The sequence below is a fragment of the Ailuropoda melanoleuca genome, chromosome 9 (assembly GCF_002007445.2).
Source record: "Ailuropoda melanoleuca isolate Jingjing chromosome 9, ASM200744v2, whole genome shotgun sequence".
Taxonomy (NCBI): Eukaryota; Metazoa; Chordata; class Mammalia; order Carnivora; family Ursidae; genus Ailuropoda; species Ailuropoda melanoleuca.
Window position 1 is genome coordinate 9,498,135 of NC_048226.1, and position 15,663 is coordinate 9,513,797.

Sequence of the window (15,663 nt, forward strand, 5' to 3'; positions counted from 1 at the left end):
CCTGGGTGGCACAGCGGTTAAGCGTCTGCCTTCACCTCAGGGCGTGATCCCGGCGTTATGGGATCGAGCCCCCACATCAGGCTCCTCCGCTATGAGCCTGCTTCTTCCTCTCCCACTCCCCCTGCTTGTGTTCCCTCCCTCTCTCGCTGGCTGTCTCTATCTCTGTCGAATAAATAAATAAAATCTTTAAAAAAAAAAAAAAAAGAGGAATGATACAAATTCCCCAGTACTACCCTATTATCACCACCATGAATCGATCAAATGATGAAACGTTTTGAAAAGTACAAAACTACTTGATTTTATTTCACTACTAGCAATTCAAGGACTACAAAATGACTTCTGCTGTCAGATACATGCTCTTCCCTGTCATGTAATGACATCAACAAAATCACCTGGTTCACACAGGGACGATGCAATGCTGTGGCCAGAAGGCCGGCTCAGGGACAGCAAGCATGCCCGAGATCAGTGCCCACCATACAGACGGCAGACCTCACAAGCTGCCACATACATGCCACCCCAGAGAGCTCCACTGGAGTAAAATCCACACTGTCTCTGCGGGTAAGGCCTTCCTGGAGAATCAGTCTCTGCTAGATTTTTAGCCTCAGAGAACGAAGTATGTAAAACACGCAGAACATAGTCATTGAAACACACTGTTTTCCTGCAACTTCCCAAGACAATCTCAACTGGCTAAAAGTACACTCCTAACATCATCATTCTTCTTCCAAAAAATACCTTTCTGATGAGAAAAACAGAAAGGAAAATGGAGCTGGGAGTTTCCGCTGCGTGAGGGATGCCACCTTGTGCTTTGCCAGATTTACCGCAGGCCACAGCACACCCGGTTTCCCTGCACCCCCTTGCACGCAGACACTGCTTGTCCACAGTGGAAGTGAGGCCAAGCAAGCCATCTCCGGGTCCACAGATCTCACTTTCCATACTGTGGCCACAGGCCAGGAGTGGCTTCAGTCGGGCACAGAACAAACTAAGCTTTCTGCTGCCTCTGAAAGAGAAAACAGTAATTGTTTTTCCCGTGTGAACAATGAGAATAATACGTAAATTGATTTTCCGCATACGATTCTCCAGGGGCCTCCTTAAGCCCTTTACCTCGTGACAAAAGAAATCTCTCACTGTTGTGTAACTTTAGGGTGGTCACAAGTATTTACTGACCAAGTACCTACTACATACCAGGCACCGGACCTGTCATTTTCTCTAGACAAAAAAATTAATGAGGTACGTATTGTCCTCGTGTTACAGATGACAAAACTGAGACTTCAAGAAGTAATGTGCCCAAGGTTACACAGATATTAAGAAGCAGAATCCATTATTCATTTTTTTTAAAGATTTTATTTATTTGACAGAGAGAGAGACAGCCAGCGAGAGAGGGAACACAAGCAGGGGGAGTGGGAGAGGAAGAAACAGGCTCCCAGCGGAAGAGCCTGACGTGGGGCTCAATCCCAGAACTCCAGGATCACGCCCTGAGCCGAAGGCAGACGCTTAACAACTGAGCCACCCAGGCGCCCCAAGAAGCAGAATCCATTATTCAAATTCAAGTCTGATGCCAAAGGACGTGGCCTATTATGTCCTGATGCAAGAGTTCTGTCCCTAACTGCAAGGAGTCTAATACTTGAATGACAGGCCAGTAAGACTCTTGAGCAAGAAGAACAGGTTCATTAACCACTGAGATCAGCTTCCACATAAACACGTAACTCCACCACGTACACCTCCCGCCCTCTGTGCTGAATTCTTTCTCTGAAGGCTGCAGGAAAAGGGAGCATCCCCTGCCTGGTGCATGTATGCGTGCCCGCACGTGCGTGTGTACACACCCACATACGTATTTCAATCCAACACATGTGTTGAATTTATACATTTAACATATGAAATGAAATCAGGAAAAAAGTGTTAATCTTCCTTGGAAGGGCAGCCAGCCTAATTATATAAAACAACGTCGATAGATTGAGGTGGTAGGTTTGGAGATGTTTCTGGCAGAAAGTGTTTCTTTTAAACTGTTCTATAATGGGGCACCTGGGTGGCTCAGTTGGTTAAGCATCTGCCTTTGGCTCAAGTCATGATCCTGGGGTCCTGGGATGGAGCCCGGCATCAGGGCTTCTCTCTCTCCCTCTGCATCCCCCACCCCTGCTCATGCTTGCTCTCGCTTTCTCTCAAATAAATAAAATCTTTTTTAAAAAGGTAAAACAGAAAACACAAAACTGTTCTGTAACATCCAACAGCTAGATATGCACCAAGCCCAGAGCACTGTGATTACAAGGGTGAGAGTCTCAGCCCTCCGTGTCAGCCCTCCAGAGGTTTACAGTCTGTAAGGGGGAGTCAAACATGTTACAGAGAACTGCAAAGGAAGTCAAAGTGGGATGGGTTCCAGAAGAAACACACAGTGCAAATGGTAGGAGAAAAGCAGGACATTTCACAGGTAAGAGCAAGAAGACTTCACAAAGGCGGTGGCCGCTAAGAAGAAACTTCCAGACAGGCAGCTTGCTCCCAGCTCTGCAACCCCTGGGGTTCTTCACTGTAACCCTCAGAACTCAGATGCACGGTGCCTCTCATGTTACCTAACACACACTTACATAATACCTGCGATGTGCTAGGCTCTGTTCTGTGTGCTTTCCAAGTAACAGTTCATGTACTCCTCATAGCAACCCCATGTGGTAGATACTATTTATGATACCCATTTACCAGATGCAGAGACCAGGCACAACAGTATTAAGTAATTTGCCCACAGTGATAAAGCTCCTAGGTGGCAGAATTAGAACTTAAGCCAACCTCCTTGCTCTAGATTTATGGGTACAATACTTGAAGAGGAAATAAGGGGACCATGGAACAATCAACAGGGAAGGAATAAAAACACCATGCTCAAACCCTGGCTGTGAGACTGTTAGGCTGTGCAACCCTAGATCACCTCTGCTTCTCTGGGCCTCAACTTCTTCATTTATAGCATGAGGGAGCAGCCCATAAGGCCCCAGCGTTTCTCCAGAGGTCAAAGCCTGTGGGTGTCACCAGGAAGAAGCCAGACAGGGAGAGAAAGTTAGCAAGAGATTCCAAGAATAGAAAACAGTTTGAAAAGCATAAAAATGGAAGCAGAAGGTAAGTTTAAGGGATGGAAATTACAGTTTCGGGAAGATATTAACTTGGTTACATCTGGAGGCTTAGTGACAGCAGAGACCTGGGTTCAAACCTATTTTCCTTACTTCTTAGCTATGTGGCCTGAGGTAAATGACAACACCTCTAACACTATTAAATCTGGACAGTCTCCTGGTCTTATAAGTCAAGAGCTAGAATTTAGAAGAGTCTTCTCAAATTCTTTAATATCATCACCCAAAACAACATCACACCTAACCACGATTCACTTCCCATTAAATAAGATAGACAGATGGGTGTAACAATACATATTTCAGTCAGAAGAATTACTTTAAAGTAAGAACGGTGTGGTTCATGAATCTAACCAATAATTACAGCACAGCATTACAAGTCTCAAGCCTGTGCAAAGGTGAGAAATCCAGAAGCCTGAACGAGAAAGGGAGTCAAAATGCCACTAATGGCATCCACCACCCTATAAATACAAATACCATCCACCACCTTGTAAGAGCTCCTTCTGTATAGACAGAGTTCATCCCACATCCCAGGTCTTCAATTTCCTCATACACACACACACACACACACGGTACGTGGGCCCAAAAAAGCTATGCTGAAGCAACACCACCTTATTCCAAGCTGCCAAGTGTAGAAGTGTGCGCACAGAAATCTACCTGGCTAGGATACGGTGAGACGAACAAAGGGGAGAGAAACAGAAGGTGGCTCAGAAGTGTGTATGTGTGTTTGTGCACACGCATGTGTGTTTATTAGTAGCCTGTGTGTGCCTCTCTCTTTCTGCTGCTTTAGCAGAAGAAACTGGTGAGAAGGTGGAGGTGGAAGGTGGTAGATGGATGGGTGAACTACTGTCAACTCTCTGTATACATTTTTGTGTAAAATAAAACTGCATATCAGAGGAGGCACAATGTCAGAAGAGGCCATGAAACGGAAACCCAGGAGCAACCATCCGATTGTAAGCCTGATATTTTTCCCTTCAGACATGAACTCACGATCTGAAGGAGAGACTATGAATCATCCTAAGTAAAATGTGCCATAAATCTGGAATTTGTTTGGTATGATTACAGGCTTCTTTTTTAAAAGAAACACTGAGGAGTAAAAGAGCACTGGAGGGCTGAGGGTGTCCTGGACCGGCCTTTTTTAAAAACCTAGAGTACACTGCAAGAATTACTACCACTCAAAACCACAGGACCTCACCCCACTGTCTGGAAATCAGTGCACGAGGCTGCCGGGCTACTCTCTCACACTAGTGTTTTCTATTATGCTCGAGTGGGTCTCAAGACTATTTTTTAATACCTATAACCTTTCAGATAAAGCATTTGGTGGGAAAAAACCTGACATGTTAAAAAACAAAAGTTATATAATATGGACCCAGTAATAAAACAAAACCCACCACATTTGCACACATACAACATCTTGTTGCCATAAATTAGCTCTAGGGACATGACTCTCCAGGGGCCATCAGCCTTCCAACTGCCTTTGCACACACAAAATGCCAGGTATGAACGATGCCCACACCTATCCTGAGAAGACACGGAAACCACAGCCAATCTGATATGATCGCCACAACTCAACCGCTCTTCACATAAAAACAGAAGCTGCAGCAGAAAGAAGAGCAGCAGGGTTTTCTGCTCGTGGCACAGTGTTGCTCCTTCCACTCAATCTCCTGGTAACAAAGAAGGAAAATAAGAATCACAAGTCTTTTTAGAAAGGGAAGTTCTGAAAAATTTACTGAGCTCCTTCTGAAGGAAGCAGCCGCAGAGAATTTAAAGAAGGGAAAAAGAGAAACCAACCAGTAAAGAAATATGGCCTAAGCTCCAAGTCCATTTCCAAAACTGCCTTCTCCATCTACCGGGCAATCGGGTCCAGTTCTTTCTTGTACAACAGAAATATGAAGTAAATTCTGGGGTGAGGGGGATCTGTTCCTGACTGAGGTATGCTGGCAACTAGCTGAGGAGTCAGAAAACACCAGGTGGACTCTTCACCCTCCACTGCACACAGGGTAGGTCATCCTCAACAAGTCACTCCAACATGAAGCCCAACACCACCGCCTTCCTGACTGTCAAAACCAGTAGAGATGGCCACGCACAAAGCACCTGCCCTGAGACAGGCATCAAAAACGGGTAGTTACTGTTATTGTTGTTGTTGTTGTTGTTGTTATTATTATTTAGCTATTAAAATGTTCCTGTTGAGGGGCGCTTGGGTGGCTCAGTCGGTTAAGCGTCTGACTCTTGATTTTGGCTTGGGTCATGATCTCAGGGTTGTAAGATAGAGCCCTGCGTCAGGCTCTGTGCTGAGCGTGGAGCCTGTTTAAGATCCTCTCTCTCCCTCTGGCCCTCCCTCCCCTCCGTCTTTAAAATTAAACTAAACTAAACTTAAAATGTTCCTGTTTAGGTCATTCAAGGAAAGGAGATTCCCAATACTCTACAAAGAGTTTCTGTGGCAGGACCCAGGAAAGCTCCGGAGCTAAAAGTTGCCTTTGGGGATGCAGAATAAACAAAAACACAAGAAGCACCTAGCTGGGGGGCGCCTGGGTGGCTCCTTCGGTTAAGCACCTGCCTCCGGCTCAGGTCATGATCCCGGGGTCCTGGGATGGAGTCCCGCATCGGGCTCTGTGCTCAGCAGCAGCCTGCTTCTCCCTCGCCCTCCCACTCCCCCTGCTTGTGCTCTCTCTGTCAAATAAATAAATAAAATCTTAAAAAAAAAAAAAAAGGCACCTAGCTGAGAAGCAACAATGTTAATTAACTGCTAATGCTCCTCTTAAAAGCATCTAATTCTAACCTTTTTTAAGCTAGCAGGTCAGGAGGTATGTATGCTCATGAAGCTGGAAAGCATTTCTGCAGGCTCCTTATCACTATATGAAGTACCGTGCCCATGGAAACGAAATACTGCTACAGATAAACAACTCTGCTGAAGCATGACCCAAGAATTACTTCATTTCCTATTAAGCTAAAAGTGGCACACATCCCAACCGGGCCTTCTCTTCTGAGGATGAAACAATTGGGACTTTGTTTGACCAACTATCAAAAAGGAACCCTGGAAGTGCTTGCTGGACAGCCCAGCCCAGCCCCGCCCCACTCAGAGCATGTTCTTTTTTTTAAGATTTATTTATTCATTAGAGAGAGAGAGAGAGAGAGAGAGAGAGAGAGAATGTGTGGGGGGGGTAAGGAGGGAGAGACGGAGAGAGCATCTCAAGCTGCGATTCCCCTCGGAGCGCAGAGCCTACACGGCTTGACCCTATGACCCAGAGATCACAACCTGAGCTGAAACCAAGAGTCGGATGCTCAACCGACTGCACGGCCCAGGCGCCCCACAGAGGACATTCTGAGAGAAAGGCTGGAAAACACAGAAATACTGTATTTTACTATTTCAGTTTGCCATCAAAGTATTTAAGAAGTGGCTACACAGGGTTAAAGGAAAATTTCGGTCTTCAGGATTACATGCAGAAAGCACCTAGTTTTTGGTGGTCTAATGGTACATGTGCAAATTTTTTAGGTGTGTAAAATGACTCTTTTTGTGTAAGAGTATTTAAGCAGAATGGGGCAAAAAAACAACCAGCACAGGAATGTCATCATGTACATTTTGGGAGGGAAGGGGCTAATTAATCAAAACGTGATTTACCACATTTCAGCCCATTACCGTAAGGCAGTGGCTCTCAGTGTTTTATCACTGTCATCTCCTCAAGGAACCTCCGTAGACATTTTTCTCTGTTCACCACCCCCATCTGATGAGACTTTAATGCTCGATGTACATCCTCTATTTGTACATGTGTCTCTGTGCTTATATAGACGCAGTGAGAGTCTCTGCCCCCCAAAAGCCAATTTTCACTCCCTTGGCAGGGCCGTTGCCTCCACTGTAATGCATGTGGCTCAGAGTCCGGTGCTGGGTCCTCAGCTCCAAGTATACAATGTCCACAGAAGCATTACAGCTGGGACAGGAGACAACAGACAGTTTTCCCCTTCAACCAGTTCTCAGTTTGTTTTTCCAGGATAGCAACTCTATGTACTGACTAGCACTGGGACAATAATTTAAAATTTTTAAATCTACAATCATACCTGTCTAGGAATAGCCTTACAGCAGCAGTGTTTTGGAACAGGGAGACTATCAGAAAGTGTCCAATACAAAGTAACGGATTCCTCTGCCAGAGAGGGAGGGTCTAGCGTTCTGAGATTAGGCCAATTTAAAGTTGACAATCTTTTCAAACGTGTAGTTCAGTCCGGCAACTGTGGACATCAGCTACTAGAGACGGGTGTGGGTTCACAAGAAGTGAGAGCTACAGCGTGACCTACCCGTACAGCTACTTACTGAGACCTGGGCTGTGAGCCCCCCGAAAGGGATTCTGATCACAGCTCACAGGGTTTGTTTTTTCGTTTTTTTTTTTTAAATGACAAATCTATTCTATATAGTACCTGCCCTTTGATGAGTGAAAAAAAAAAAAAAACAGAAGACCTGAGTCAAATTTTAGGTCAATGAATGTTTGTAGTTTTCCTGTCCAGCAAGAACCTTTGCTGTAAATTCTTAAAGTAAATAACACATGCTGAAAAAAAGACTGCATTTTATGAGAGGCCCTGTACCAAAGCCTGTCATAAAAATAGTATGCAGCATCCACTGAACATCCTGTCTCATCTCCATGCTGAAATCATTGTTTACTTGGTCTAAATTCACATTTAACTAATAAAAATGAACACAATAAGACAGTACTCCATATCTCTCAAGAATTATCTTCCAAGGATACTCAGGTGTCTCTACATTACTTACCAATCCTACATAAATCTTTTAAAGAAAAATCTCAGCTTCATCTCTAAAGGAAACTCACTGTTTAGTTAAGATGGGATTTGCGGTCGGATTTCTTTCATACAAAGAGACAAGAATGGAGATATTTTCCTTTACTACAAAGGCAATACCTTTTGTCTTTAGAGGTGTGTATCTACTTCAGGCTGTATTTCATAGCAAATTATATTCTTAACCAGAAAATTCTTAGGTGTTTTGAATGTAACATTTTATTATATAGCTTGTTTGTCTGTGCCTAGTGTCAATCAGCACATGGATAGCTTTATTTTCAGGCGAGGACACTGTTTTCAGTCTTCAAAATGTTTTTATTAAAAATTATTATATGTTTTAAGAAGTAACACGCTCACTTGTAAAGCATTCAAACAATTCAAAGGCAAAGTAGAAACCAAAGCCTCCACCTAACTGCCCCCTCAGATGCTACTTTCATTGTATTTATGTTATTAAAAAGGGGGAATCATATCACGTCTCTAGCTTTTCAACGGCAGTAAGGCAAGAAAAGATTACTTTTAAAAAAGTCTTTACAATTTATAATTAAATACACACACACACAATTTATTGTAAACTTCTCCTTAGAAAATAAGCAAGAGAGTGAGAAAAGAGAAAAAAATAATTTTCATATTGGAAGTTAAAAAAGTTTTTTTAAAGGACACAGTTTAGAAATGTTTCTTTCTCCCTTCCACCCCCAATAATAAAAGGTTAGAGACTAACATCAAGAAGTAGCTGCCCTTTGAAGGTCAATCAATCATCTGGTTTTAGTAAAAACTAAAATGTTATAAAACACTGACAGTGAAACATGCAGAGACCTCAAAGAAAAATCAGAGCCAGCGATGTGGATGAAACATGACATTAAAAGCAAGAACAAGACACAAAGCTCTTTTTCTTCCCAGAGTCAACCAAAATGACTCGGACTGGCAGAGCTCATCCCACACGTGAGCAGAAAGGGCACGCAGACATCGCTCCTAGCAGCAGCTGCTGCAAACAGACTGTGCACATTTATCCGGTGCCTGGGATGCACGAAGCAAGCACAGACTTTCCATCAAGAATCTTGACTAATCTGACACTGCCCACAGCAGACAGGAAATCTAAGGCTATCAGTACAGCTAACTGACGCACAGAAATCATCATTGGTAGCTCTGGAAAGAGAACACAGACTCCCACCCCCAAGCAAGAATTCAACTCAAGAAGCCAGAGCAAACTCCTTTTGCATTTTTCAAAAGAAAGGGTGTGTGTGTGTGCAGGCACACACCCATGTGTGCACAACCTTTCTAGAAGAGTGGCTTCCAAGAACCGGGGTGAACTCAGATAAAGTAGAAATGCTCTTCCATCAAATGGTAGGGATTCCTAGAACAGCCTTCTTTGCATGTACCAACAAAACAGACAGAAATCTATGCCCTCATGAAGCGGATTTTAGTAGAGGCATGTAGAAAACAAATAAGAAATAAAAGATATAATGTGTTAGAAGTTGGTAAATGCAATGCAGGAAAAAAAAAATCAGCAAAGGGCAAGAGGGGATACAGAGAGGAGGCCATTGTGTATTTTAAGTAGGCTCCACACCCAGCATGGAGACCAACGGAGCTTGAACTCGTGAACCTGAGCTCAAGACCTGAACTGAAGATCAAGAGTCGATGCTTAACCGACTGAGCTGCCCAGGCGCCCCTTGAAGGCTGCTGTGTATTTTTATAAGGTAGACAGGTAAGGCTTCACTGAGAAGGTGGTAGCTCAGTAAAGAGCTGAAGGAAGGGAAGGAACAAGTTGAAGATGTCCCTAAAAACCGACTTAAGGCAGTTTAATTCTAGACTAAAATATTAACTCCATGATATCAACAAGAAATTCAAAACTAACTCAATGCCCTCAATGCCCCTATCCCCACACCTCCACACATGACTACAGATGTAGCAGCTTAACAAGACAAGTGAAAGGAAAGCTCTCACACATGATGACCAGAACAATAGGGTCCATTCAGGAATCTCTTCTGCTTAAATAGTTCACAGAGCTTCTAACTCACCAGTGAGGATCTCAGTGCTGCCCTGCATCCGTATCAGAGGTTCACATGTTAGAGTGTGGCTCTACAAACGGAATGGGTTTGGCCTGCTTGTACAGGAGGGTATTGCAGGGACTCTAAGCCTCTGCCACCTCTGCTGTGATCGGGAACCTCCTATCATCAGCCTGAAAGACCTCAAGTGAGGAGCAGACCATGCAGGTCAACTGGGGTGAGAAGGGGATGGGTTGTTGGGCCCTATAAGCATGACAGGGGACATGGGAGGTGTCAGAGATCATAATTTAAAAGGGGGACAGTTGATTAGTGGCAAATGGAGAAGGCAGGTACTAGGACTCCAGGCCCCATGCAAATGGGTCAGGGATGATTTCTGAGGATTTAGATCAAGTTAGCAGAAAGCAGCAGAGTACCATATCCATTCTGGCTTGCTGGAGCTGCCAGGTAAGGGTCCTCGAGTCAGTTAAGTACAAAAGGACAGCCAGAGACGAGTGTGGCTGGGAAGGAGGGTGCAGAGACATATAAAGAGGTTTAGAACCAAAGGCAAGGGAAGAAATGGGAACTAGAGTTCAGAAAGGTAGGCTGGAGATCAGAAAGGGTCTGGAACAAACTCAGAGCCCCAGGCTGTCATACAAGTACAGTGGGCTTGTGAAGCCAAGGAAAGGAACTGCCTGCCACCCATCCTAATTTCAGCACCTTGCCAGTGAAGGTGCAAGAGCTGCCAGGCAGGCCCCTCCCCCCGGGGCTGCACTTTGCCGGTACTTGTGACTGAGGACTGCACCTAGGGCACAGGGCAACATCCCTGCCACATCTGTCCTTTCTCTTCCAGCTCCTTGCATCCTCCGCATCTACTTACCTGCTTTCTTACATGTGTGAACACACAATCATGAACATACACACATGCACCAGTCCAACTTTAACTCTTAACCTGTTTCTAATTCGGGAAGGAGTAAGTTTATAAAAATTACCACCACTCCTTTCCCAGTAAGAGTCCAGTCAGGCACCGACTACTACCTGAGGAGCTGTTCTCACCATCACCCAAACATGACAGAGGTGTTGTGATGGTGATACTGGATGACACCTGCTCCAGAGCAGACCTCAAGTTCCAGATAAGCCTTCCTGACACGGTATACATCACAGGAAACGAGATGACTGGAGCTTTAAGTTACAAAGGAGGATACTTAATACGCTTTAGAAAATAAATCAGTTATCTATCCTGAACTCCAGGTTAATTTCCAATCCCTGAAAATTTGTGTGTTTGGGGGGGGGGAGATCTTCATAGGAATTGTCAAGAATCTTTAAATCCTATATTTTTCAAAGTCATTTTTGTCAAGCAGGAGGATAAATACAGCTTTCAACTGTCATAAATCCCAGTCCTTGACTGCAGTATAATTTCCAGGAGCTGCTGGATATCTGACATGAAGTTCATTTATATTAAATGGCACAGGAATGAAAAACTGGCAATCTGATCCAATACCAGCAAGACTAGATATTAAAAGTGCTTCATAAACTAATAATTTTTTACACCATCTATTTCAACACAGTGGAATCAGTGTTCTATAAAAACACTGGTAAAAGGAAATGGTTTAGTAAGAACTAAATCCACTGTATTCTCTAAAGGAAAACAGTTACCTGTCAACACTTTTTAGGGGCTCCCCCTAAATGTGCCCTATTTTGTATCCTGATGAAAACTGGTCAACTGTTAACTTTGAAGCCAAGTCAATTAAGGAAAGTAGCTCATCTCCAAACACAAATCAACACAACTTCAGATGCTGGGACAGACAGGTCAAGAGACAGTCATTATTTTATGAGCTGTTTCTGGCGCAAGTAGGAATGATTTCATGCCTTGTAAGGCATTTTTAATAACTACCTATCTTCCCCTTTTAATTCTGTTAAACTTATAATTCCAATAGTGATTAAGCACTCGTTCTACCATGAAATATATATAATTTGTTAATTTGAGTAAAGTTTGGCTTTTATGAAACATTTTTAAGTCTTTCCCTCGCAGATACTGAGCAATGCATTACTAACTGTGTTTTACCTTTGCTTTTGCCACTATGATATTCAGAATCAAATCTGTAGTCACACCATGGGAACCACATTAGAACTTGTATCTTCCACCTGTTTTAGTTTTCCCCCAAATCTCAACATTCTAATACATTAATATTTTTGCTGATCCTGATTTTTTTTAAAAGATTTTATTTATTTATTTGACAGAGATAGAGACAGCCAGCAAGAGGGGGAATACAAGCAGGGGCAGTGGGAGAGGAAGAAGCAGGCTCATAGCGGAGGAGCCTGATGTGGGGCTCGATCCCATAACGCCAGGATCACACCCTGAGCCGAAGGCAGACGCTTAACCACTGTGCCACCCAGGCGCCCCTGATCCTGATTTTTTTTTAAAGATTTTATTTATTTGACAGAGACAGTCAACGAGAGAGGGAACACAAGCAGGAGGAGTAGGCTCCCAGCAGAGCAGGGAGCCTGATGCGGGGCTCAATCCCAGGACCCTGGGTTCACGCCCTGGGCCGAAGGCAGATGCTTAACGACTGAGCCACCCAGAGGCCCCAACTGATCCTGATTTTTATCTTTCAAACTTATGATTTTATTTCACTAATTTCTAGTGAGGCTCAGATGTTTGTAGAACAAACATATATAAACAAAACACTTTATTTTAACACATATTTAAAATAAAGCTCTGACAAGAGTTCTATTGCCCTGAATCATTCTTTTTATCACTCCACATTAATGAACATAGAATAAAAGTGTTCACGAATCAGTAAAGGCCAGTGAAGATTCCACCCAATACTTACCAGGAGCAATGGTCTCCAGCGTATCAGCACTGACCTTCCGAGTACTTGTGCAGTGATGGAGGGTGGAACCCGAAAATACCAAGTAAAAAACTACATCATCCTCAACTTTGTCCTCTTCAGCCAGCAACACGGTAACCACACAATCGCCCTAGGAAAGGAAAGACAAGAGTCAGGTTCCCCTTGGGAGTTCGACTTCACAAAACATCAAATTCAAGGGAAAATCAAATGTCATGTAAACTGGGTCCCACAAATATAAACACTGAGCACTTATGTGCCAGGAAGTATATAGGCGCTGAGAATACAAAATGATCTGAAAATGAGATCTCTGTCCTCTTACTTAAAGCTTAGGTTTTAGTGGATGTGGTTGGACAAATGAGTAAACTAACAAGGTAATAGTAGGTTTGGATATTTACTTGATGAACAGGTAAAAATGAAAGAAATCCAAAAGAATCCAAAAATAAGGCCAAAAGGATGGAGGAGGCATATTGAACAATTACATCCTTATACCCTATATAAACGGAGACAACACCTTCTCTTCTTGTAGCTAATACATGAAAACTCTTGAGTTCTCAGTCTATGATAATACCCTTAATCTACAAGGATGGGACAATCACTTTTCCAATTATGTGTTTCCTGACCATTTACCCACCACCTCTACATCAAACCCTTGGAATTAGACAAAAACCTTGTATCAGTACCTTTTTCCATGACTCCCCAACTACTGAGAAGTTATCTCTGTCATTTATTCACAAATATTCTTTCTAGTTTTTACACGTTCATTTTTTCTGAGGTTAGTGTCTAAATTAAATATATTCTATAAAGTACAGTCCTAACTACTATTCTCCCAATCATAAACATTATACGATTCATGTTGTCACCATAAACAAAAGATTTTAAAGCACTGAGGTTTAGTACCCTCTAAATCTTAACAATGCACTAGGAAAAAAAAGAAAACAGAATAATGCACTATGCAAAAACCAACTTAGAGAAAGCAGGCTACTTTAGCATTAAATAGGGGCGAGAACGCTCCTTCCCTGTAGCATTTTTTTTTCTTTTCCATTTTAGCAACAATGAAGCCTATTCGAGAACCATGCCACCCTGTGGCCACGATTTATAAGCCCAGCACCATCACAGAGCAGCAGGTAGTGTTTTACCCAACAATGAAAACCAAAAATCGTAACGTCAAACAGGATCAAGTCTATTAACAGCAATGCTCCAGTAGGTTGATTCTGGAAACAGATTCAAAGTATTTCCCCAAGTCCCAAATGCCCATCTCTTCATTTATTTCCAGTGCTTTGTGCAGTGCTCTGTACATGGTAGGAGATCAAATCTGTTCAATGGAACATGTAAGAAGTCAGAATGACCTACAAAGCTGGTGACTTCCTACAAATGCTGAACTGGAAAGTTCCAAAGCACCTTACCACAAAGACTAGCACAGACAGGGCAACAGAATTATCACTGGCTGCAGTCACTATGTAGAATTATAATTGAGACTCATGTATAAGTCCCATTCTTGGAAACATTTTTGAAAAGCTTAGACAAAATATTTAATACCCTTTTGCATGATAAACCGCAACCAGCTAAAATGTCTGCTGTACATAAGAATAAATTTCTCAAGGTATTGAAATACCATTATAACCTGGGGGAAAAAAAAAAGAGTGTGAAAGAAAGCTCTAAAATTTCATCCTTCAGAGCACAGGTTGGCCAACTATGATCCATGGGTACAATCCAGCTCTCCGCTTGTTTTCATGTGGCTCAAAAGCTAAGAAAGGTTTTCACACTTTTTTTTTTAAAGATTTTATTTATTTATTTGACAGAGATAGAGACAGCCAGCGAGAGAGGGAACACAAGCTGGGGGAGTGGGAGAGGAAGAACGAGGCTCCTAGTGAAGGAGCCTGATGTGGGGCTCGATCCCAGAACACTGGGATCACACCCTGAGCCGAAGGTAGATGCTTAACAACTGTGTCACCCAGGGGCCCCAGGTTTTCACACTTTTAAGTGGTTGAAAAAAAAAATCAAAAGAAAAATATCTTCTAACATGTGAAAATGACAGGACAGTTGACTTTCAGTGTCCATACATAAGGGCTTCTTGGAACCCAGCCACACTCACTTGTTTACACGCGGTCTATGGCAACTTTCGCACTACAATGAGCCACAGCAGAATTGAGCAGTTCCCAGAGATTGTGTGACCTGCCAGCCTAAATTACTTACAGTGTGGACTTNGGGGGGGGGGGGGGGGGGATTCTAAGAATCTATCTTCTTTCTCAAGATCAGGGACTTCCTCTCCATGTGAGACCCAATATTTTGCTAGAAGACTCTTCTGCCCAAGATATTAAGGGGTACCTAGGACCTTCTTTTAACTGAGGGCAGAGGAGAGGGCTACGGGGCAGTTTAAATCCTTTTTTTTTAATGTTTTTTTATTATATTACGTTAGTCACCGTACAGTACATCCCTGGTTTCTGATGTAAAGTTCAATGATTCATTAGTCGCGTATAACACCCAGTGCACCATGCAATACGTGCCCTCCTTACTACCCATCACCAGTCTATCCCATTCCCCCACCCCCCTCCCCTCTGAAGCCCTCAGTTTGTTTCTGAGAGTCCATAGTCTCTCATGCTTCATCCCCCCTTCTGATTAACCCCCCTTTCTTTATCCCTTTCTTCCCCTACCGATCTTCCTAGTTCTTATGTTCCATAGATGAGAGAAATCATATGATAATTGTCTTTCTCTGCTTGACTTATTTCACTTAGCATTATCTCCTCCAGTGCCGTCCATGTTGCAGCAAATGTTGAGAATTCGTTCTNGATAGCTGAGTAATATTCCATTGTATATATGGACCACAGCTTCTTAATCCAGTCATCTGTTGAAGGGCATCTCGGCTCCTTCCACGATTTAGCTGCTTTGAACATTGGGGTGCATATGGCCCTTCTCTTCACTACGTCTGTACCTTTGGGGTAAATACCCAGTAGTGCA

General features: G+C 43.1%; 1 protein-coding gene across 11 annotated transcripts in view; it reads right to left on the bottom strand.

The window, feature by feature from the left end:
* Window positions 1-15,663, bottom strand: part of AKAP13 (A-kinase anchoring protein 13) — a 326,662-nt gene that overhangs the window by 188,610 nt on the left and 122,389 nt on the right. For all 11 annotated transcript variants that reach the window (XR_004627692.1, XM_034667905.1, XM_034667904.1 and 8 more), the window contains one exon: window positions 12,691-12,838. Coding sequence is in view for 10 of the 11 variants with exons in the window: in XM_034667905.1 (XP_034523796.1) it covers window positions 12,691-12,838 (148 nt within the window). In the remaining variant the exon portion in view is untranslated. The remainder of the gene's footprint in view (window positions 1-12,690; window positions 12,839-15,663) is intronic.